The sequence below is a fragment of the Enhydra lutris genome, unplaced genomic scaffold (genome assembly GCF_002288905.1).
Source record: "Enhydra lutris kenyoni isolate GAN:26980312 unplaced genomic scaffold, ASM228890v2 scaffoldscaffold32, whole genome shotgun sequence".
Taxonomy (NCBI): domain Eukaryota; kingdom Metazoa; phylum Chordata; class Mammalia; order Carnivora; family Mustelidae; genus Enhydra; species Enhydra lutris.
This window is the reverse complement of record NW_019154116.1, coordinates 11,656,844-11,682,842: the sequence shown is the minus strand read 5'-3', so window position 1 is coordinate 11,682,842 and position 25,999 is coordinate 11,656,844. Positions and strand designations below refer to the sequence as shown.

The 25,999-nt window shown below is 44.2% G+C and overlaps 1 protein-coding gene across 3 annotated transcripts in view; it reads right to left on the bottom strand.

Annotated features, from left to right (window-relative positions):
* Window positions 1-25,999, bottom strand: part of LOC111153393 (trio Rho guanine nucleotide exchange factor) — a 355,850-nt gene that overhangs the window by 226,937 nt on the left and 102,914 nt on the right. For 2 of the 3 annotated variants that reach the window (XM_022512390.1, XM_022512391.1), the window contains exon 2: window positions 9,917-9,991. In XM_022512390.1, coding sequence (XP_022368098.1) covers window positions 9,917-9,991 — 75 coding nt within the window. Of the gene's footprint in view, window positions 1-9,916; window positions 10,041-25,999 lie in introns of those variants that run through there. The other variant, XM_022512392.1, reaches the window with a different exon arrangement.

Below are 25,999 nucleotides of genomic sequence, written 5' to 3'. Positions count from 1 at the left end.
AGAGAGCCTGATGCGGGGCTTGATCCCAGGACCCTGGGATCATGACCTGAGCAGAAGGCAGAGGCTTTAACCCACTGAGCCACCCAGGCGCCCCACCACTTCAGGTTTTAAGTCTTGAAAGAAAGAAAGAAACGGGAAAGGACTTCAAACTTTATGCCAACGATGACCATCATCTGGGATCTAGGGCATCGTCCTCTCCTGAGAGCAGCACCTGATCCCAGTGGTCAAGCCTCACCAACCTCTCACACAAAGCCACACAGAAAGAGAGACTGGCATTTAAGAATTTTAAAACAGAACTAAATTAGCTTGAGTTTAGAAAAATTACATCACATACAAAGTATAAATGTCGGGGGCAGATGTAACCCTCATGAACACACATATAATCCTCATGAGGCCTGTGGGTATCACTGAATACTTCCGGTGAAATTTCCAGAAGTATTCTATTACTCCACCAATGTTTTCAGAAAATAAAACAGAGGAGGAAAATCTAGCCTTCCCAAGAGGATCTTTCCTTCATTTCACAGCTCTGGTCATGTGTCCTCAGAGGTAGAGCAGTAAGACCACAAAATTCAAGTCACAGCATGAATACCCTCATTATTTTCTCATCTTATTTACTTCATTAGCAGAGGTAAAACTAAAAAGCAAGCAAACATTAACAACAGAAAACCGGATTCTCTCCTTTTAGAAAAGCAAAAAAAGGATTCAACACGAGATGTTGGTATTTTAAAAACATATTTCACCAATATGGATTTTCACAATTTTCTAGAATGATTAATAATCCTGCTGAACAATAATGAAACTCAATTTTGATTCTGAACACTTAAAATGATCCACATGTACTGTTAGGTCATGCAGTCTAGAAAAGTGTTAAATTATTTATAAATCCAGTAATTCATGTACTAAATGGGAACAACACAAAACCACAGCCACTGATACATGCTAGGTATGGTATCAAGTCCTTTACATGTGCTCTGATTTCAACAGCACATTGACCCTGTCAAGGTTTTATCCTTCCAGCTTTATAATTAAAGATACTAAAGCTCAAAGTGCTTAAATAAAGATGGGGGCAGGGGTGAGGGTGGGGGGAACTGCCTCCTAAGAAGAGCATGCAACTCCTGATCTCAGGGTCATGAGTTTGCGTGCCATGTTGGGTGTAGAGATTACTTAAAATAAATAAATGAAACTACCAAAAAAAAAAAAAAAAAAAGACAAGGGGACTATTTCACATGGTCATAGGTGGGTTCTTTGCCCTGACAAAAACTTAGAAAAATTTTCAAACTAGTGGCTTTAAATCTCTCTAAAGTAGTGAAATGTCAGGACAACTGAATGATGGTTCCTGAGCTTTTCAATGAATGAAAGGTACTATTAAAAGTAAGCAGCAGTTCTGTTATAAATACCAGAATGTAATCTTCTGAAATAACAGACAGTATTTTTAGGGTCAAATCAATGGCCCTAGTTTTGGGGGAATAACTCTTATCCCCAAGACAAGAAAGGCAACAATTCAGCATTTTTTAAAAATCTCCGAACATCTTTGATACTTTCCAAAAAGAGACTCAGTCTCCTTGATCAAAAAATACTGTGTTTTGGGGAGCCTGAGTGGTTTAGTCAGTTAAGTGTCTGCCTTCGGCTCAGCATCTGCCTTTGGCTCAGGTCATAATCCCAGGGTCCAGGGATCAAGGCCCGCATCGGTTTCCCTGCTCAGCAGGGAGTCTGCTTCTCCCTCTCCCTTGCCCCCTGCTTGTTCTGCTCTCTCAAATAAATAAAATCTTCAAAAGAATATATTGGAACACCATATTTTTCAAAAATTTGAGTTCTTAAAAATACAGTATGATATTTGGGTTAAAATACCCCACTTTTGTGATAAACAGAATAGCATCTAACATTTTTCTGGACCACCATTCAGAATTTTTTAAATGCAACGTTAATATCTGATTCAGCAGGGAGACTAGATGACAATGACCCATGCTCGACCCTCCTCCCTCTGGGGTCATCATATCTCACCAAGCAAGCAAAGGAATGCTCCACCGTGGGTGTGAAAAGTAGAATCCAAAGCCTGCCCATCAAAGACACTCACGCAGGCAGTCAACAGGTGTGCACACCGCACGCAGCCGTCGGCTCACACAGAAGTGAGAAGGAAACGCAAGGGTGTGCACAGGTCCTGACTGCCTGTTTTACTGCTTCACCTTTTAACTAGAGTCCCCCCAGCTGGTAGCGCTAATGAGGTGTCCCCTGAGAGCTGCCAGCAAGCTCATCCACCAAACGGGCTCTCACTTATATCCTAAAGAAAAGCTTCCATAAACCCAAATTTGACCTTTAAGAGGAAGAAAAAAAATTCACCTTGTCTTTTTCCTTTTCGCAGAACAGAGCTCCAGAAAACTCACTACAATAGTTTTTAAAACGTCATCAAAAATCACTTATGAAGTAAAAACTGCATATTCTTTATTTAAATAATTTAATGATTGGCCTTCACTTGCTAACCTCCCTGCATCAGGGCTCATCTTCCGACCTGTGCTATGTCACCGTCAGTGACGGGCAGGTGCCCAATCTCCATCTGCTGACCCTCCCAGGGAGGTTTAAAAAAGAAAAACCTGGGACGCCTGGGTGGCTCAGTTGGTTAAGCAGCTGCCTTCGGCTCAGGTCATGATCCCAGCGTCCTGGGATCGAGTCCCACATCGGGCTCCTTGCTCATCAGGGAGCCTGCTTCTCCCTCTGCCTCTGCCTGCCATTCTGTCTGCCTGTGCTTGCTCTCTCTCCCTCTCTCTCTCTCTGACAAATAAATAAATAAAATCTAAAAAAAAAAAAAAAAAAGAAAAAGAAAAACCTGAGACCCGAAGAGACACAGTATTAGTTCAAAGCATCCTGGTCTCTGAACCACGAGAAGCCTCAAGTCAACGCCACAGATGCATTCGCCAAGCTTTAACCGGTGCCAACGTCACAAACAGGAAGGCACACAAATGAATGCTGCCCGGGCTGTGAAGCTGAAGAGTGACTGCCTGAAAGTTCTCATTCCGGAGCCAGTAACAGGAGTGAGGCTGCAGCTCGGAAGCTTCGCCTGCCGGATACACTCGAACGGACGTGATGTCCGCCTGCAGCCCCAGGGGGAGGCAGGTGGGACACACGGCGGTCCCGCGGCACAGAAAAGGGCAAGAAATCCGTGTCCTGCACCTACCAACGTCTAGTACATCTGAGAGCGGCACAGCCTCTGGGCTGGTCCACGGCTGTCATCAAATCTAGCAGCTCGTCAAGGGTTAGTTGCCTGTCCAAGTGCTGTTTTAGTCAAACCAAACCAAACAGAAAGTGTGATTTTTGTTCATAACAACACAGTTTATTTTCAACTCTTACAATTCTCCCCATACCCCATTATATTCCTGCAAGGCACCTTTCCCCTTCTAGTACATCATCTGATTGACGCAGTCTTTTCCTTTGTCTGTCCCGCCCGCTAAGTGAAGTTCTAAAGGGGCAGGCTTGTCTGCTCATTCACGGACGTCAGTACACACCTGCGAGGCCTCGGAAGAGACCGGAACAAAGCGCGTACTTGATACATACCAGCTGAATGAATGGATTCCTCATCTGTACTCCACACAAAGGTAATTCGAAATACCTACCATCGGGATCAGGAAGTTAAAAACAGATGTGCCTGATGAACTTTCCTATAGAAACAGAGAGGTAGGGACGCCCGGCAGGGGCAGGGGCTGGGTGGGTGGGGGCGGTGGGTTAAGTGTTTGACTCTTGATTTCAGCTCAGGCCGTGATCTCGGCTCAGGTCATGATCTCAGGGTCCTGGGATCCAGCCCAGCATCAGGCTCTGTGCTCAGCATCAAGTCGTCTGCTTGACATTCTCTCCCCCTCGCCCTCTGCCCCTCCCACCTGTTTTCTCTCTCTCCCCTCCCCTCAAATAAATGTTTTACACACACACACACACACACACACACACTAAACAGAGGTTCTTGTCAACATGAGAAAGAAAGCGGAGAAAGTCCTGCATTATGGTTCCAGCCATCTGTGTGACCCTTCCTCAAACCCAGTGATGCTTATTTTCCTCTTCTGAAAGGGGAAAGCCCAGGGCACTTGGGCTCTGGAGCAGCACGGTGCAGAATGACCACAGAAGCAGCTAGCTTCAGAGCTGCCCCTTTTTCTTTAAATCAATTAAGAACTCAGCTTTCATCCTTCTCTTCAAAGGCAGGCATACCTGCTTTGAGGAGTATGAGGTCGATCTCAGTGAACCAACTGTATTTGTCTTGTATGGCTCTTGTTTGAATTTCTGGATTACAATACAATCTGGAAAATGATTCTTTAAGTTCCCGCCCCCACCCAAAGAATGGTCTAACTCACTGATCATGAAAAGCAGAGCTTTACAAAGGAAGCTCTGAAAAGGCACAGTTTGTGAAGGAGAAATTATGGCTGCCACCTAGTAAGGCTGCTGTCAACTAAGAAAACTCTGTTACAAAGGTGAACACCGGGCCACTGCTCTAGGAGGGGCCAAGGAGCAGCTCCACAGCCTGGTACCCTCCCACGCCCGTCTCCTACAGCCCCGTCCTGAGAACTAGTATTTGGAAGGAAGACTCTAAGGGGACTCTTGATGGGGCGCTTGGAGAGCCTCCGGCAATTCCCGGTCTTGGTCTGCCACCGTCGCCTCAGACAGTGCCAGGGACTAACGAGAATCTCCAAGATGGATGGGCGGTGCCCCCTTCTCTTTCCAGAAAATGCAGAACTCGGCAAAACTCGAACAAGAGGAACTATGGTCAAAAGCCCCAGTACTAACAGCAAACCTCTGGGCAATCAAAACCCACACTCCCGCCAACACCCACACTTGCAAAGGTGAATGATGTTCACCTTGCCCCGCCCCAAAAATTCCTTCTGAAAAAGCAACCCAAATGTCTATCAATAGGCAGCCAACTGAACCAATATGCTATATACCCACAATCCAGTTTAAACAACTGTAAAAGCAATGTGGCATCTCTGTATGTACTAATACTTTGTTCTCCAGAAAACTGTTAAAATGAAACCGTAAGCGGAGAAAATGGTCCATAAATACATGACTGTTTATCTCGGGGAGGGAGGAGAAAGCTCCTATTTTTCAAGGAAAAAAAAAAAAAAAAAACTAAAGAAAACAAAAACAAAAAAGGTTTCCTTTGGTGGAGGAAAAGCACGGGGTCGATGAGGCAGGGTAAAAAAAACTGCATTTCTTTGTACTTTAATTTTTTTTTAGTTTTTAATCCTGGAATGATGTACACATTTTACTTAATACTGATGCAAGATTAGGTGGTTGTTTTTTTAAGCTTTAAAACTATAAAACCAAAATGAAACATATGATCTGGAGTTTCAAGTTGGCAGGAACTTGACCCACACAGAAAGGAGCTATTCTACGTGATTTTAAAGCACAGTAACAGGACCGTATGTTCCTAGGGGCATATACCCTTAGGACAACAGAAATATTAGATGACATCTGGTAGACTGTGTGGCAATAAAATCAGAATTACAATGTGAGTAAGCAATTACGTTGAGGAGGGTAGGAACACGGATTTTTAGTATAAGGAAAAAGAGATACAAATATAAAGTCAAAGAAAAATACCTGTAAATCTAAATCTGAATTAGAAACTTTAGTTATGAAGTCATGACATCCTACTTAAAAAAAATTATCTACACACGTATTTCCTAGATGTGTCCACTGAAGAGCACAGAAACGGTGACCCAGCCAGGAACAGAGAGCTGCCCTAGCACCTGGCGCCTTTCTCCCATGCAAAAGAGCCGGCACACTTTGGAGAGATGGCTGGCTCCTGACGCGGGACAGGGACAGACGAGCTGGGCCGGAAACATCCTGTCTCATCAGCAAAAAGAGAACCTGTAGGGCTGCAGTGCACGGATTCAGCAGCCAATCTGAAGACACTCCCATTGGATCAAAGAGAGAAAATTTTAACTTCATAAGAGATTTTTAAAAATGGGCAATTAATTGAAACACATCAAACATTAAAAAGCAAAAGGTTCTTTTTTTTTTATCAGTCTGAAATAACTATTGGTCATTTTTCATTAGACCAAAAACTGGTAAAGGACAAGAATCAATCATTTAACTTTCTTTTCTTATATTAACTGTGTTCTCAGGATAACGACGAAACCAATGATGGGACATTTTTTATTTTTTTTTTTTTTTTTATTTTTTTAATTTGACAGACAGAGATCACAAGTAGGCAGAGAGGCAGGCAGAGAGAGAGAGAGGAGGAAGCAGGCTCCCCGCTGAGCAGAGAGCCCGATGTGGGGCTCGATCCCAGGACCCTGGGATCATGACCTGAGCCGAAGGCAGAGGCTTTAACAACACACTGAGCCACCCAGGCACCCCAATGGGACATTTCTTTTTATAAAATATTTGAGTTTATGAAGAAGAAAGGAAGTAATCAGAATGTCACTATTCTGCAACTGTGAGAAAATACTAGTTCTAAACCATGATCGTCAATGAATGCCAGACATCATAAAAAAGAAACAGCCAGACTCCCCCAGTAAAACTCCCAGTAGGACTATCTGCCACCACCCATTAAGGATTTTTGCCTTCTTCCTACAAAATCTAAGCTAGGTCTGATCAAGCCTCAAGACCCAGCTTCCAGTTTATAGGAAACAACAGGGGAAGGAGAATATATTAGATGGCCACCCATGAGTGCAACAAGCAAAAGCTAAAATGTAGGGAAATCTACAGGAAAACACACAGTTTCCTCACCTAATAATTAACATAAGGGGATAAGACAAAAAGAAGGAGAAGGAGTAAGAACCTACACATCGAGAAAGAGTGATCAACGAACTGCCATGTATATCCTGTGAAAGAAATTATGACACAAGCAGGAAAATTTGAATTGGGCTTTTTTTTTTGTATTAAAAAATTACTACTCATTTTTTAGGTCTCTTAATGGTATTGAGGTTTTTTTCCTAAAGCTTTTACAGGCATACACATGACAAGATTATTGAAGTGAACCATGGTTCCTAGAAATTCATTGTACTATATTATCTCTCCTTTTGGATGCTGAAATGTTTTTTGATTAAAAAGTTAAGAGGGAAAACAGCATTCTTAATTCTGATGGTAGTCTGTGAGTTCTTTGGGGGCCCAAACCCTAGCCCCTAGTGGCACAGGGCTGACATTTTATATATATACATATATATGTATATATATTTATATACATAGATGATGTCCACACTACAATATATATAACACAACAACATATATATTAAATAAAATGTTAACTATAAACTATCAAACACTTCTTTTACTGCCTCTACTTCTGACCTGAAGCATGAAGTCAGGTTTTACCTACAGGACTTCTTACCTATATGTAGTGAGGACCGCTTTCTACAGTACCTGGAGATAAGACTGAGAATCAAAAATATTCAAGTTCAAAGAATCCCCACTGGGTTTTTAGAGCTTTTGACCTAATAAGTATCTCAAGGAATCGCTGATCTCTTGGCCTGCCTTTTCAAAGCCCTAGTTATTCCACTTAGATTTACTAAAAGCTACTAATACAGATAGCTTTTATAAACGTACCACAATAAATATCCCCTAATATTAAAAAAAAAAAAAAAAATGGGGTGAGAGGAGAAAAGTAGATTAGCAGTTGCCCGAGCCAGGTGGTAGAAGATATGAGGCTCTTTTGAAGGTAATCAAAGTGTTCTGGGATTAGACCATGGTGATAGTTTCACAACCTTGTGAATACCCTAAAATCCACTGAAGCATACATGTTTAAAGGGTAGATTTTATGGTTGTGAATTATATCTCAATAAAACAGATTTTAGAAATCAGGATCAGAGGTATAAATTTTTCAAAGATTTATTGCTTCACTGTAAACCTTTTACACACATGAAGAAATCACTATGCAAGTAACGAATTTGTTTTTAATTTAGTGGGTTTTTTTCCTTTTCCCTTCCTAAATGAAATAACAGCAAGCCTAAAATAAAATCAGCAAATGACATCCGCTAACATAACGTGCCAATTCTAATCATAAAGTAGGAAATACTATAAAATTGCAGTGGCAGCTACCAACTTCACTTAACCAACACAACTGGCAAAAGTCCCACCCTCTCTAATACTGAAAAAATGGTTCCAGATTAGTCTGCTGCCACGCACAACTTCCCTCCCCACTACAGAGATCCAACTTTAATTAACCCTGTGGAATTCAAGGTTTGAGTAAAGAGTCATGACAAACTCTGAAAGACCGATGATTTTATTTCTTCGAATAGTTAAAAGGGAAAGAGTTTTAATTCTGATAATGACTTGGACAAAAATGACATCAAATGAGGCATTCTGTATTAAATGCCCAAGAGAAAAGGAGTACAAATAAAAATCATCAACCTTAACCTTCCCCTGCTCTGGACATGCCCGTCTCTGGATGCTTAACCAAAGAAGCAAGCGCTCTCACCACAGATGCAGACTTTAGACATAAAAAAAACTGCGGAACATCTGGAATTGGCTCTAGGCCCTCCTACGGACGCCTCTGTCATTTATAAACAGAGCTTTTTCACTATTATAACTTTAAAATCCATCTGCAAACTACAAAATCAGGAGTTGATGAAGTGCGGCACGAGTCCACCTCACGCAGTCTGTTACTAAGTGATTAGGAACACACAAAGCCTACTTTCAAAACTCCGTGTAACAGAACCCAGGAGGGGCATTTTCTGCAGCATGTATTCCCAACTACCGAAAGCAACCTCTTCTTTCCGAGAACTTCTATTAACAGTCCAAATGCATTCTGAATTAGACTCACTTGAGCCAAATCATCAAACAGTGTTTAGGAGGGGCGCCAGGAAACACCACTGGCCGTCAAGGTGAGATTAGCAGCAGCACCACGGGGAGCGGTGTCCTAAATATAGCCCCGTTCCACAGGCCAAGGGGACACACCCAACATATAAAAGCAGCTGGCGGTGTTATACATTTAAAATAAAATGTGTTCAAAAGGAGACATCAGATCAGCATATTACGCCTGTTTGAGAAAGATAAAAAATTATCGGGGAAACACATCCAGGAAGCCTGTCTGAAAGTATGTGACAATCCACACATTCACTTCCTGCTACAACAGAGCAGAAAACTCTGCAGACCTTTGTTTTGTAACAAGTGAACTGGGGCCAAAAAGGTAAGACACCCAATGGCTCTTCTGTTCATCTAGGAGGGAGCCCTCAAAGAAACAGCCCCAAAAAGCCGAAGGTGGACCCTCCAGTGCCCCAAAGCCCGAGAGACTGGCCAAGACTGTCCTCACCCCGAAGGGCCAGGCTATACAGGTAAGCGGACAACCCATTTGGCAGAGATCACGAGGACTTTCATAGTCCGTAACACGGGTTCTAGGAACTCTAGGGTGAGGGGACAAGAAACCAAAGCAAGGAATTCGGGACACATCCACTAAGGCCATGTTCCCATCTCTTCCAGGAAGATGACGGACTTTTACTTTTTTTTTTTTAAGATTATATTTATTTATCCGACAGAGAGCACAGGCAGGAGGAGGAGCAGCAGACAGAGGGAAAGGGAGAAGCAGATTCCCCCCAACTGAGCAGGGGCTCGATCTCAGGACCCTGAGATCATGACCTGAGCCAAAGGCAGACACTTAACAGACTGAGCCACCCAGGCACCCAGATGATGGACTTTTAAACTTTTGAACAATCAGTTATTTTACTTAATTGAATGAGGAAAAACATCAAATGTCTGTTAAGTGACAGACACAAACATATCTTACTCCCCAGTGCCATCTGACTTATACTGTGCCCACCCACTAGGAGAAAATACTTTGGGCACTGCTTTCTCGGGAAAATGCTATAAGAATTAAGCAATCAAAGATCTACTGAAACACAGTGTTTTTATGCGTGTGGCAGGTGAGTTAGTATGGTATTTCAGACTCTTGGCACTGTATCAGAAGCAGAAGAAACAGTAAGCAGATTAGAAAGTTCAACTTTACCTGAAAGGTACGCAACTTTTTCCTTTAAAATTGGCAAAACATCCATAGCTTTCATTTCATCATTTTTTCGAAACCCTGAAATACATAAGGAGAAATTCAAGTTACTAGGTTGCTTGAATGACATTTAAACTTCTTACCCCGTCTATCCAATGACAACACAGCAGCTTTCCTCACACCCATTAAATCAGCTTTAGAAATAGCATTTCAAAGCATCTGAATTCTATGAAGGAAAGGCCATGATCACAGAATCATTTCCTATTTTAATGTCAAACAGGGATTTGCACACAGACCCAAAGGCTCCGGTACCAAGCAGGCTCCAGGCCACTTGTAGCAATAAAGATCTGGTCCCCAAAAACACAGGATATGAAACCAGTCCAGAGCGTTTCAAAATTCTTCGTCTGGATCCTGTAGATGAATGCATATAAAGCAGCAATATCATGTTTTAAACACAGATATTGGTGGCACACGGATGCCTCTAGGAGGCGCTCAAAGCCGCCTCCAACTCCGCCTCCTCCTCCTCCCAGAGTCCAGAGTAGTTAAAAATAAACGGTGGCAGTGAGGAGAGCAGGGATTATAAATAGCCGGGGACTGGCCACAGCTCCCTTTAGGCTCTATCCTTCCAGGCTTTCTGGGTCATGCCCCACTGGAGGAATGTCACTGGCTACTGGGGTAAGATGGCCCAGTGCCACCTGCTTCGGAAGACGGCTGAGACCCTCTTCTCCCTGGGAAACTAACTCTCCCCACAACCAATATTGTCAAAGGCAAGTGGAGAGATAGATCATGGAAGAGAAGCACGAAGTAAGCAATTGAGGCCAAGCCAACATCCATCTAAGATAAGGAATTCTTGAAGCCCGAACGTGTCTGGCTCGGCTTGCCAGGGCAAAGGCCCACATGGGAGTCTGGGGTCAAAAATGTTCATGCTCATAATAATGCCTCGGGATGTTTCTGGAGGTCTCAAACCGGAAATCTAGGTTCAGGATGCTGGCCATCCTCATCAAAACAAGAAAATATCATCACTGGCTGAGTAATCTCTAGGAAAAATAAAAGACCACTGCCCCATCGCTATTTTCCTGTTTGTTTTTGCCAAAACAGTACAAGGAATGCTCCGGAACGGTAGCTTGGTAACACAATGCAAGGTGCAGACCTGGACTGGGAGAGCAAGGAGGGCTCTCTCTCAGTGACCTGGGGCTTTCTGTGACATGTCTGAGTAGCCCCTGGGGACCCAGGCCTGCCTGCCACAGAGGAAACTTATAAAAAAGTGAGCAGTCTCAAGGCTGCAGAGTAATCCAGAGCAGGGCGACGTGCTTGGGCAAAAGGGAATTGCACTGGGAGCGCTGGACTGGGACTTTTAGGACTGGGACAGGGCGCAGGCTAAGCCGCATGGAGCTGCCGACACAAGAACCAGACACAGCTTGGGGCAACCTCAGCCACTGAGGAGGAATCGTGGAAAGGAGCGGGGGAGCCCCAAATTCTGCATATAATCTTGGCCCAAATCTCTGGCTCTCCCATGAGCCTCGCTTGTAGGAGGCAAGCTCCAGGCTAAAGACAGAGTGTCTGACTGAGATTCGTGCTAGGGCCCACTGCAGGAGATGGGGTTCGTAGCTCGAGTCCCCCCAGATTAGCACCTGCCAGAGCAAGCAAACGACGACAGAATCAGCACTTTGAGGAAGGACGTAACAGAACCCAGCCCTGCAATACAGCATTCGTAGCAGCAAAGAATGACAAAATCAATCTCTCCTGTGTACCAAGAACCCAGTTTTAATGGTATTAGCCATGATACTGACCATCACCAGAGATGCTGCACAAAGACAGCAGCAAACACATCCCGAGGAGGACCCCAAGGTCCAGGAGATACGGCGGCATGACCTCTCTGGTCATGTAAGGGCTCAACACAGAACCCACAGCTCTAGATCATCGGGCCATTTTGCTTTCCAATATACCAAGCTTTGTGCTGGCAACACATCAAGCTTTTAAAAACAGTGGCTATTTATAAAAGGCCAAACAAGAGCCAAGAGTTCTGCAATTTCATCCTGAAGGTTCCTTCAAAGCTCTTGAATGGATGCAATCTAGTGTCAGCGGTTGCTGGTAATTCACCGGACGCATCCATAAGGACAGATTACACCTCAGTGTCCCCTGGGGCGGATCTAGAGGTGTCAGCAGGGCAACGCAAGGAGGAACTGGGCAGCACGGTGGCCCTCGTGACAACGATCTTATAAATACCTACGGCAGGGCACGGCGCGGAACGTCCCTCAAGCGGCCGGGGGTGCTGGGAGGCTGGACCAAAGAGGAGGAAATCGAATGACAGAACAGTAGGAAGGACTGAGCCTTGACTGTGGATCCCAAGCTCCAGGGATTTGAAAAGAGGATCCCCCTCCTGCTGCTACCAGATAAGAAAACACACGCTTTTCCCCATCGGCACACAGTCTCTGTCCCCACAGACGTCCTGGCCAAGACACAGCTAAGCCCTCCGAGAAGGACCGCCGTTGACCGCGGTCCTGGGCCCCACACACAGAAATCGAGCCCCATTTGAGGGTCTCCCCCATCTCACACAACCCTTGGCACGCAGAATGTCCCAAGCCCGGTGACGGCCCCTCACAAGAGGACTACATGACTTACGTGGCGATCCCAAAGCGTCCTTAGCAATTTCAGCTGACTCTCTGAAAAAAGTCATTTATTACCACCCTTTACAGAATGGGTGATGGAAGCTGCCCCAGGCCTCCCCATGGGATGCACATCTCACGGACATGAAAACAAAGTGAAGTAAACACAACCTCGCAGCGAAAATCTCAATTTCCTCTGACCCACCAGAAAACATAGACTCACTCCCATGTTTCAGTTTCCAAAACCTAGAGTTACTTGAGGCCTATCAGTTCCTGCATTTCTCCCCTAAATTAAGTAAGACTCACAGTCTTGTTAGAGGAGGGAAGGCACATAAATCCAGAGTTAAACCGGTGTTAGAGTATGTTACGTTTCTATTGTGATATACATACACCATGTCCAAACATAGGGTAGAATATGAAGTCTTCACAGTTTTACCACAGTCTCTTTGTTGAATATGTCACAGAAAAAGAGATGGGAATTTCATTAAAATCGACGAAACTTTTAAAATAGAAAACTTTTAAAAGCAGAAGTATAAAACTAACCACAAAGAGGCTGAGTTTGTGACTATTATGACAGTCACCAGCTATTATCTTTAATCTCATTTCAATTTTTAAAAAATACATCCCATAAGCAAAAGGTTAAGTAAGGAAGCATGTACACATACCATAAAGCTAATTAAACACATCATGAAACTTTTAATAAAAAGCAGGCAGAACTCAGCCATGAAGTGTCCTCAGATCAAAAAAGCAGATTCAGTTCTAAGCCCTGAAGAGCCATTTATGAAAGCAGAGTGTGCAATTATTACAAAAAGAAAAAAAAAAACAAATACATGGCTTCTGTGCTATTCCAGTGAGTCTAGATTACACAGCAGATAAGACAACTCCTACTGTGTTCCATCCTTGTGCATTAAAGGAGCTAGCTGTGGTGTCTAAACTTTTATATCAAAAGGAGACGCTCCATGATTATCCTTATGAGCACACAGCCCCTCCCCCCACCATGCTCCTGAGGAGAGAAAGGGATGGCAAATGCCACCTTGGGGCAATGATTCTGATGTCTCAGACCACATCTTTGTGTCACAGACCACAAGCCAGCAGCAGTCTTACCTCTAAGTGCCACCAAGAGACTTTGAAAATGCACCAACAGGTAAAAGGCTGTACCAGAGAAAGACTTTCCGTAAAATTCCACGAAAAGAAAAGCAACTTAAAAATGATAAGGAGAGGTCAAGGTCAGAGGACATTTAGTTCTACCCATTTCTTAAATTAGATACTTTTTAAATTACACAGAGCCTAACTAAAGAGTGCAGAAAGGCAGACTAGATTCTTGTTACAATTTAAAGTAAGTTTCCCTACCCCAGACAAAGAAGCCAACATGAATTAAGTCAAACGCTACGCTTCAAGAGACAGTGACCAGAGCATAAGGATGCAGTCAGCCAAGGCTCGTTTGAAGGTGCAGAGGATGTTTCCCAGGGGAGCCCTAAAATACATGCAACGACCACTCTTTTGAGCCAAGTCTACAAGGAACCTGATTGGAATATCTACATGATAACATCTGTCATTACTCGAACATCTTGATATTAATATCTGTTGAATGATATTGAAGAGAAAGGAGTGTGGGTTAAAAATCAGATGTTACCATTGTTAAAATAAACATCAAGTCAGAGCTTGGTAATTATCTCTGTTCTTTCCAAACAATAAAATTTGAATATTTAGAGGGTTTAATATATTCATTTAAAAACATCTCAACTCAAAGGTTCACATATTACTTGCCAAAATTGATTCTGTTATCACCTTTTATTTATTTATATTTAAGGATTTTCTTTGAGAGAGGGAGAGACAGCATGAGGAGGGGCAGAGAGGTAGAGAGAGAGAATCTCAGGCACAGCCCATGCTGAGCACGGAGCACAACAAGGCGCTCGAGTCCACAACCCTGAGATCATGACCAGGGCTGAAACCAAGAGTCGGCCACTTAAGCAACTACGCCACCCAGGCACACCCTGTTATCACCTTTTAAATTGCTATTTGGTTCAGAAGCATGTCAATCTGGGGGACACTTTACACCCCTGCTTCCGATCTGCTCATATTTCTTAAAATGACAAGCATTATGTTGCCCATCAAGAGAAGAGTTTTTCTCTCTCTTCCTCTAAATTGTCCTGCTAACCAGAGGATGGGTTTCCTTTCTTCCCTGCCATATACCAAATGCCTAAGATAGGACCAGGCACCAGGCAGTCAACAAACACAGGATGGTTGAATGGATGAATGAATGAATCAGTGAATGAATGAATGAACATACTTCTCCAGCTTCTTGCCCCTGAGCCCCTACTCAAACACTCCAATGTTCCTTTAGCACTTTGTATTTTAGGTTTATGAAATATAAGCTCAGTGTTTTCAAACAGCCACTCCAATATTATGTGTTATATTTATAACAAGGAAATTAACCTCTGCCCTGAGAAGAAATATTCCACAAGTTAGCATTCAGCAATGGAAAATCTTTTAGCTGAATCAATGATCTGAAACTTCGGCTATCCAACACCCCCCTGGTCAAATCAATTTCTCATTTTTCACCCTGAGACTCTGTGAGTAGGTACTGTATTGTTACTGCTAACAAATGCCTTTTGGACTGAGTCATTGCTGACCATAACGCTCATTCATTTGGTCTCTTTTCCATATCAGATTTAAAAAACAACAACAACAAACAAACAGAAAAGAAACAACCCCCAAGTTCTCTTACTTAAGAAGGAGGGGGGGGAAGCACCAAGGAACTAGTTTTACAATGAGAAAAAGCTTTTATACAGCACATTCTGATAGTATTTTTTATATAAAGGTCAAAAAAATTAAGGTGAAATAAGTCAGACGAGGTAAAAATGAATCAAATTTAAGCTTTTTAAACTAATAAGTCATTTTTCTTAAAGGGTCATTTTTTTAAAAATCCCTTATTTCTCCCAGGAATACTGGCAGATATTAGTAATTTAAAATTTTATATAATCATCAAATTAAACTAGTCAAATGGTTTGGGTTTTCTTCTCTCTCTCTCTTTTTTTTTTTCTTTTTTTTTTTTGAGGTAAAAACAGTGTTAGGAAAAACCACAGTTCTCTCTTGACCATTTGGGCTGAAAGGAATGAACTGACGCCTTGTTCTGAACAGTCTGCCTCGCCTCCTGCCCTGGGATTTGTCTTTAAAAGACAATCCACAAGACAAACTGTGCCCTTCATCCATTTTCAAAGGCCTCATTTGCCTGTCAGCTGCCCTACTTCAGTACTCGATGGGAGGATCGAAAGTGGGAGTAACTGAAAACTCAAATTCTCCACCTTCAGAAACACGGGTTGTAGCAGTAATAACGTGTTAATAAATACAGCAGCATTCTGAAACCACAAAAAAAGGGAACACTCCCGTAAGCTGGAGGGTTACTATTAGTACCAAGTCTTGGTGGTAATTACCCAATTTTACTCATTAGTTTATTTAGAGGAAAACGAGCGCGCGCACAAGCGCCCTGAGCACAAAGAGCCGGATGATAAATCTCTGCATCAGAGGCACCACACCGCGCCTGCGCCTGCGCAAGTGGGGGTGACGTCACCCTTTCCAGGCAGCCGGTCCGCAGTTCCGACTCCCTCACCTTTCTCTGCAGTGCCTGCAGGATTAGTCACAGATCACAGGGAGCGCTGGTGCGTGGCGTGCAGTGTTTGTGCTATCGAGGGCTTCAACTAGGCAAGCAGTCAGACTAGCGCTGTGCAGGAAGGAAGCGTTTTTAACTAGCCTGGATCCTCCATGAAAACGTTCAGGGGGAAAGGATGTTATAAATCAAATGACAGTAATGTCATTTTTATTAAGGCATAAAAAAATCAAAATATAAGTAATGTTTATATTTTTATGTAAATCTACAACCACAATCCACACATATAAAATGTTTATAAAATGCATACGAAGCAAATTAAATACTTGTATCAAGCATACAGGCGTGCTCACAGACCACCACACGGGAATACGGATGGGGTTTCATAGTGCAATATCATAATTCTCACTTAAACCTTTATGGCTGTAGTAATTGTCAGACTGCTTAATTATCACTTCACATAAATTTAGAAGCAATAACCTGATTCTTTAAGGAAGAAAAAGTAGTGTAAGTTTGATTGATCCAAGGAAGTTAAGGGCATTTCAACTAAAAATGGTGCTGGCTTTTTAATGTCTTGAGCACAAAACACAGAGGGCAAACCAAAATAACCAAAACACCATAACAAAAAATATTTTTGAACTATTATATATATTTTAATGTAAATGAAATGAGTTTTTAATGTTTGATGATTTAATTATGTATTAGCTATGCATTAGAATTTAATTAAAAACCATAACTAACAGACCAATGGAAGGGAGTATCTTAATAATCAAAAAAGTAGTAGTATCATAAAAGGGGATTCTACCTTCCTACAATCTCATACACCAAAAAAGAACCATGTGCCCAGGTGTGCTGTTCATCTTCGTATCCCCAAGGACCAGCCAGGGCTAAACCCAGAGAAACCTTATGCTGTTGTTTGCCAAACGCCAAAAGAAAGAACACATATATCTGTCTGTAACTCTAACCATATCAAGAGATGTCTCTAGGGAAAGCTCCCCCACTGTGCTCTGAGACTCTAGTCACCCATTTCAAGCCACATGTATACACACACACACACACCTGCTTATGGTTCTGTGCTACCTACTCCAAATAAGACTCGCTTTACATCAAGAAACAGCCTCTCAGGAAAGTTAGTTAGAAACGTAGTTTCTATCAAATGAACCACAAAGATATAACTGATACAGTTCAGTCACTGTTAAATGATTTGATGTAGAACAAATCATCCAAGATTGACAGCTAAAAGAAATCACGTTTAATCACTACAATAAACATTTTATATATGTTAGCACCCTTGCCCTCTATCAAAATAGAAAAGAAAAAAATTCTTATGTCTTCATATATTTTTTTAAAGATTTTATTTACTTATTTGACAAGCAGAGAGGCAGGCAGAGAGAGTGGAGGAAGCGGGCTTCCCGCCAGGCAAAAAGCCTGATGTGGGGCTCGATCCCAGGACCCTGGGATCATGACCTGAGCCGAAGGCAGAGGCTTTAACTCACTGAGCCACCCAGGCTCCCCTGTCTTCTTATTTTTTAATGCAATCAAAACCATTCTTGTAAAAGTCTTTGAAAAATAAAGCTATATTGTAATTCTCCTTTTCCTTTACGTACAGATCTTTTTGATTATTATAAAGAATAAAGGTGCAATTACAGAGACACAGTATAAATCAGTGATGTTGAAGCTTTGTTCAGCATATAATGACTTGCCATTTTGGAGGGACAGGGAGGGACTTGTACATGAACTACTAGAGCGCCCGTGTTACACTCAGTCTGTTTGAGAAAGCAGCACCTGAGTGCTCAGACTTGGAGATGACTATGGTGGGTCTTGATGGCCAAGCAGAAGACACCCACCACTGGCATAAAAAGGGGTCAAGAAAATGGGAGCAACCTGCATGCCTATGACGCAGGCATCTCTACCTGTACTCATCACGGGCCCTGCAAACCTGCTCCCCATAAACCTGCTCCCCATCATATGGGTCCCAGCACAGTACCTGGCCCCACAAACCACCTACCCAACAGCCAGACCAGAAACCCAGGCTTCCCCCCAACTCCCATCCTCTCATGCACTTCCATGGGCTCCACACTTCACTGGAGTAGCGCGGCTCCCCACCCCACTGGCCAGCATCTATCTCTCCGTGTAGATCACCCCAGCAGTCTCCTTAAGGAGCTGCAGGACTGCCTCTGACCCATCCTGCCACTCTCCCCTAACCCACATCTCATCATTTTACTCCCCTAAAATTTGCCAATGGCTCCTCAGAGCCCGCAAATAAAACTGAAACTCCCTGACGTGGCACAAAGTCCATGATCCGATCCTGCTGACCTGCACCCCCGAGCTCCCCATTCACTAACGCCTCCCTCATCCGCTCCCACAGGTTCCACAGGCCCCTGCTCCTGCACTGCCTCAAGCATCCCTTCCCCTGCCCACGCACAAGCCCACACATTCTTCACCTTCCTGAAGGCTCCAAGCAGACCCACTCCTTGGCCAGAGTCTTGCTGGATCTGACCCCAGACCTGGCATGGTAATTATCTAAGCAACACCTGGGGAGGGGGCGCCCCCACCCCCTATCAGAAGGCAGGCTTGTGCCTCTCATCTCCCAGGGTAGTTTGGCTGCAGCAGAGCACACAGCACCTGGGAAGGGCCTCACACCTAGCAAGGCGAGCCAGCGGTTTGTAACGCTCCAAGCAGTCCGACATGCTAAGGGACAGTGTACAGCGCGGAGTTCCGAGCAAAGTACCCATCTTATCACAGAAAGCAACAAGGCCGCACTCAGCCTGCTGCACACTCATTTTGAGGAGGCTAACGTGACTGCATTACTTCGTCTGCTATATTCAGTGACAAGTGCATAAAATCACATTTATATATTCTTGGGATTTTTAAAATGTAATTAAAAAGGTATTTTCTGCCCTGGCCACCAAAATTTTAATCAATTATAAAAACGCTTCTCTGGTGGGAAGACCAGGCTGTGATTTGTGAAAAGAGCATTCAGTGGCTTTTTGTTCTATGTCCCCAACAACCCAAAGAATGCAGGCCTTCAGGGAAGTGGTTTTGAAGTAGGAAACACAGGCCTGGAAGACCAGCCTCTTTGCAGCGGGTGGGGTCATGGTCATGTCTTCACCTGAGAACTCCAGGTTACCCGGAAGAGCCTTCATCATGAGGTTCTGTAAACACAAGAACAACAGGGAACCAGCAAGTCAAGTAAATGCCACTCAGCTCCAAACCACATACCCTTCTGTCTTGTTGTCTCCAGGCCCCCCAGAACCAGCAGGCCAAGTTCAGCCTGAGGCGGCCTAACCGGATACTCACACAGCAATGTCTTTTGCCACATTAAAGACAAGTTAAGCCTCTGTAAGTGTCATATATCACAAATAGTAACGATCCCAGAACACCTGCATTATGTCACTGACCTCCTTCCTTGTTAAGGACCACAAGTATGAAGGGAATAGAAAACACATCAAGCAACTAGGCAAAAGCAACACTAAATTATACACACATATATACAAAATATCAAATGTCTCCTAAAGTAGCCAGCAAAGTATTGTGTGTCCAATTCTGCTTCAAAGCTCTTGAGTTAATTCATTTATCCTTATATTAAGATATCATCCAAGGGAAATGCCACAAAGAAACAATTTTTAACCCAAGGACTGAAAAGTTATTTCCAGTTAGATTTAATTTCAACATAAACTCACTAGAAAGATATATCTTTAGTAACATCAAAGAATTTGGAAGAACTTTCTACCAGTCAGTCCTCTGATGAAGCTCTGAATTGTGTTTTTAATCCCTTGGCATTCATAGAGGACGTATTTACACACAGAGCTCTCTTAAGTCCCAGAGACTTTTCCCTTAACTGGTATGTTCTGATTTTAAGAAGTTTGTAATCTAAAACAAAATAAAACACACATTTAGACCAACAGAAAAAGCCTGATGGAGATGGACAAATGTCTTGCAAATCCATGTACTGTTATTTTTAAGAAAGATGTAGAGATTGCTGTGATGAGACGATCCCACCTTTAAGTGTTGCTTTTGTCCCTGAAATTTCCTATCAATCATGGACACTAAGTCCATGACATTAAAAAGGGTGTTTGGGACCATTCTGAAAGGGTTAGAGACCCAGACCCTTGCTCCAGGGATTAGGGAGTGAATAATACAAATAACACGTTCAAAGATGACCACGGTGATGTTTCCATCATTACGGATCCGCGTGACTCTGTTTACATGCAGCTGCTGTGCCTAAGTCATTCCGTCCCCCTACTCTGCTTTGACAACTGTTTTCATCATTTTCTGAACAGATCACAAACACGTCTAAAATACATTGTGATACATCTGATGCTTGAGGATACAAACCAGAACAAGCTACGTTCTGACCTTCAGATGGCTACTGACCAACGACAGATGAGAGCCTCGAACAGTACAAGAACCCTAGGAGAAGCAATTCTGTCGCCAGTATATGAGGACAACTCAAAAAAACAAAACAACAACAAGAAACTTAGCGCTTTGTAACTTGTTTTCAGGCTGAATTTGGAGTACAAGCTAAAGTTTGAATTTTTCTTCCCAATCCTTCTATTCGTCATAACGAGATTTGCCTGCTGAGGAAAGGTTACGGGAAGGGCCAGGCCCACTCTGGGCACAAGGTGACCTCTTTTACAATTAGACCACAGAGGGCAGCTCAGCCTTTATGACTCACCGCCTTTTAAGGTTCAAGTGCCTTCTACTTCAGGTGCTGGTGTCCTGACTTACCCTCATCTCCAAGCAAAGGGAAAAAAACCATACTAGTGAAAAGGTCCCTACCATTTACCTTCCTATTGGATTCCTATAAACTGAAGAAACTGAAGAAATGGGGCACCTGGGTGGCTCAGTGGGTTGAGCCTCTGCCATTGGCTCAGGTCATGATCTCAGGGTCCTGGGATCGAGCCCCACATGGGGCTCTCTGCTCAGCAGGGAGCCTGCTTCTCTCTCTCTGTCTCTCTCTGCCTGCCTCTCTGCCTACTTGTGATCTCTCTCTCTGTGTCAAATAAATAAATTAAAAAAGAAAGAGAGAGAGAAAAGAGGGAAAAAAAAAAAAAAGAAACTACCAGAGTTGAGAAAAGCCACCTACCATTGTAAAAAAAACAAAGAGCAAAGTGAAACTCATTGCCACTCTCTCACTGCCTCTCTTCCCACCTCCCCTACCTCAAATCCCCTCTGCATATACATACAAAAGTAGGTTTTTTAAAAAAATTCTTGTTTAAATGTGTTTATTAAATCAAATAATTTAGATATACTGAAGAGAAAACAAATTGTGACATGAAAATGGATTTTAATGCTGACTGACTCATCTCCAATTTGGTTTTATATATATGCACTAAAGAAGAGAAAAGGGCACAAATTCCCAAGTGTCTGAGGACGTGAGCCCTCCGGGAAGGAGTACAGGACGCTGCCTGGACAGAAGTCACTGTCAGTACTAGGCACATCCCTGGTGGGGGGTCTGCCTCTGAGTCCCTGGAAGTCGTGGTGGGAAGTCGGTAAGCAGACGCCAGCACAGCTCAGAGGAATGAACCACAAGTGCTCCAAGAGGGCTACAACCCCCACAAAAGGTGGAGAAGCCCCACCTGTGGGAGCGTCACTCACCATCCCATGTGAGACACTGCTGAAGCGCTAAGGGCAGAACAGACCCGTGACAACCGGGCCTGCGCCACAGGGGCTCCTCCCACCTGCCACGGGGTCCCGTGGGACACAGCCTTGGTGGGGAGCAGGGTGGCCTCTCCTCTCTGCACGTTTTACTTCTTCGGGCTTGTCCTGCAGTTCCCAACCCAAGTGGAATCAAGCCCAAAGGCACGTGCCTTGTAGACTGGGGAATCCGCTTTTCCTTTCGCCATTCCCCGACTGCTACATTCCTGACGGAGCCACAATATATGTCTACCAAGGAACACTTTTTCCAAGTTAACTCATTATAGAAATGCAAATGGCAATGCGACAAGGACCTCGAGTAAAAGGCTTAGTACTCCTCCAGCTCCCGCACCTGCGGGCCCTCTGCAGTGCTCAGCACAGACCTCAGTACACCTGCCGCCCAGGTGCTCATGCCCAAGGACAGGACGGCACAGGGCTGCAGACAACCTCCTTCCAAGGGAGGCAGGAGAGACACGAAGGGCGAGGAGGGGTCTCCATCTCTCACTTCTGTTAGCATGACACCTAAAAGCCACAGTGCCACAGCTCAAAAGAAAACTGTCAGCAGCGCCTGGATGGCTCAGTCCTTAGGCATTGGCTTTCGGCTCAGGTCATGATCCCAGGGTGCTGGAATCGAGCCCCACATCGGGCTCCCTGCTCAACCAGAAGCCTGCTTCTCCCTCTCCGGTTTCCCGTTTGTGTTTCCTCTCTTGTGTCTCTCCCTGTCAAATAAATAAATAAAATCATTTTTAAAAAAGAAAAGAATACTGTCACAGTAATACTACAACTACTACGGAGCCAGGGCCGAGGGCGGGCTGCCTGGTCTTTTGACTCCCAGCAGGGACGCAGAGAACACATACTCAGTCCCTCTGCACCTTTGTTTCCTCATCTGCAAAATGGGATTCCAATGACAGCACCTCACAGAACCAACAGACAGCGCCGAGACCGCTCACTGTGATTGCCAGTGCCACTTCTTCTTAGATGCACACATTCGGTAACTGTTTTAAATAAATGGATTTGAGGAAATTTTGCCCATTTACCTGCCATTTCTGCATTCTATATAGAGATGCACCTTACTCAAAAAGAAAAAAGAGGAGGACTGAGATACCCAGTTACTGCCAAAAGTCACCAGAAAGAAACCATTTATTTTTGGAAAATCAATAGTCACGACAGATTAACCCTGGCAATTTCCTCCTCCCAGACTGACTGGAAATAACTTAAGTAACTATAAGGCGATTCAAAAGTCAGAACACTCTCCGATCAAAGAGCTCTCGATCAAGTTCATCCCGACCCCTTCGTCACCCACCCCCCACAGCAACAGCAACACCCCCACCCCGGGTCACCCAAGCACTTTCAGGATCCTGCTTACTAGCCTGCTCCTGTCTATGGGAAGGGGCGAATCAGAATGCAAACAGAAATGAAAGCACATGGGCCAGAAAAGTCACCTCAAGGAAAACATCTTTGTAAGAGATCACCTCCTCTCACTAAAACGGTGGCAACAAAAACTTGAATAACCCCCAAAAGGGCTCCCCCTTTCTGACACCTCCTCGTTCACACCCCTCTACGGTTGAGATCTGTCCATTGGCAAGAATTCCTCTTCTGCTGCTTTGAAAGTGGGAGGGGCAGGGATTACTTCGAGAGCCATTACCGGCGGGGTGGCTGTGCCAGCTGGGGCCTCGAGCCTGCTCGTGACCTCGAGCGCTGGAGCTGGTGGGGATGCCAGGCGATGCCCGCTTGGCCCCCACATCCAGGCCCTCCACCTGCACTTGCCCTTCCCTGCCCTGCCTCTGGGACGCCTGCAACCAAGAGGAGCTCGCTCTCTACCCCCAGCGAGGCCACCTGAGGCAGAAGGCACGGACAGACCAGACTCTCTCCGCTCCAACCTCATCTTCCACCTTCCTGCTGTTTTTAACGGATGATCGGGAACAAACAGGATTTTCCCGTTCTGCCTAGAATCGCAGTAAACAGTGCAACGAGCAGCCAGCTGTGCACATACAGAAACGCCGGCCTCTGTATACACACCGCCCACAGCTGCCGGACCCGCGCCTGAACACAGAACTCATGCGAAGGTAACGTTTTACAATGATGAGAAACCACTCCACTTTGTCCTTCTTTGTTCCTTGCAGAAGCCAGCCAGCCCAGGAAGATGCTGACAGCGCGACATCAGTCAACTCTGCAACGGTACCACCCCAGCACAGGAAATAACATCTAAGAGCCTCGATGGCTTTAAATACTCAATTATTCACTTTACAGTAACACAAAAAGGCTTTCAAATCCATTTTTCTAACTCTTTCAGGTACTAAAATGAAAGCCCAGGCAACACAGGCCCCACACAGAAGAGAGGACCAGTCTGGTCTGCACCGAGGCATGTGTGTGCCGTGTGCACGTCTGAAGGCAGCGTCCCGTTTAAGAGGTGGGACCGGCCAACACCTCGGAAGCCTCGTGCCCCTGCCTGATGCTATGCACCCCTGACACAACCACGTACTGACACCCAGGGGAACCATTCCCTTGCTTTTATTTACAGCTACGCTACTTTCTGATCTGGAGCTGCCTGACACATGGCCTTGGTTCCCTGTTTTGGAGCTTCGCGTGAAGGCGGTCATACTGCACACACCCTCTCGCGACCTGCCATCGGTCTGTGTGGTGAATCTGCACCGCCGTGCGCCCTGAGCTTCATTCGCTGCTCCACTCCGTGACTATCTCGCAACCTTCCTTGGGCGTCTTATGAATGGACATTCACTCCGTCTCCCACGTGTGCCGTTATGAACGATGCTTCGTAACGGCCTCGTCCAGCTATTCCACAACACACTTCTGCACAGTCTCTAGGCCTACAGGGAAAACTGCTGGGTCAGAACTGACGTGCCTATTCAAATTTACAAAGTGATGTCTAATTGTTTTCCCAAATGGCTGTGCTCCACATCCTCTCCAAAGCCTGCACTGTCTGTCAGATGAATCTATGTATTTTTTTTTAAGGATGCAACCATTTCATACTTTCTACTGAAATGAACTGAAGAAAACAACAAAAACAAGCACATTAATGGACAAGAAGTCAGTTTGCAATTAATTTTGGGTTCTAACCTCTCTGCACCAATAGAACAATAAACTAGATTTTCACATTTGGTCCTGCAAGTTTAAGACTGCAAGAACAGGATACCCCAGATGTTTCCCTTTCTATTTCTATCTCAACTGAATTCCTCTAATAGTTCCTCCTATTTAAGAGTCCTGCAGAGTAACTGCCAAAAAGGAACTGCTGTGGAGATCTGCACCGAAATTCAGTCTCTAACCTCCAAATGGCCTGGTGTTCCAAAACTTTGTCAAATCCACTGTTACTCGATTACAGGAACGGATTTTCCCACAGAAATAATGCTACGGATTGATCTTAGGGTCTCAGGGGTTCCCACAAAAGCCTATTTCATGTACAATAACCCATGTAAGCTGCTGACACGGATTAGAGCAGACGCAGGGTGTGTGGGGAAGAGGGAGCCCAGGCAAAGGGAGAAAGACAGCCCCAGCGTTCACCATCCCCTGGGCTTCTGAGGGGCCCTTCCCCAGGCTCCTCACGCACCACCTGGACCCGTCTACCGGGCCTTGACCAAAGCAGTTCTCAAACGCTTTGGTCTCAAGACCTCTTCACATGCTTAAAAATTACTGAGGATGCCAAAGAGCTTTCGTTCATGTGGGTTCTCCCTGTCAGCTACACCGTCCGTAGAATATCTGGATATCTAGTGTGGATACTTACCATATTAAAAACTAAAACTGAGAAAAATTTAAAAGATGTCTTTAAAAAACTATCACAGATTAGCATAAATGATACTTTCTATTAAACTATCTGTATTTTCTAAAAAATTAGAAAGCTAGCATTGTTTTATACTTTTGAGACTGGCTTCAGAGTCTGGCTTAATAGAATACATCTAGATTCTCACATCTGCTTCTGCGTCCAATTTGTTGTGACATTATATGCCCCACAGACCCTAGAAAACATCCCTATACACTTTGGAAAGAAGGAGTGTGGGAAAAAAAAAACCTAAGACCATAATGTGTCTATTATGGAAATACCATTTGCTCACAGATCCCCTGAAAAGTTCGTGGGAAGCCCAAGGGATCCTGAAACCACACTCAGAACCAGTGCCCTAAAGCAACACTCTTCAATGCTTTCGCTCGAGAGTCCTATCACCAGAGACTTTTACTACATGCCCCGGATTATAGGTTATAAATGTATTACTGTACTAGTAGATTACA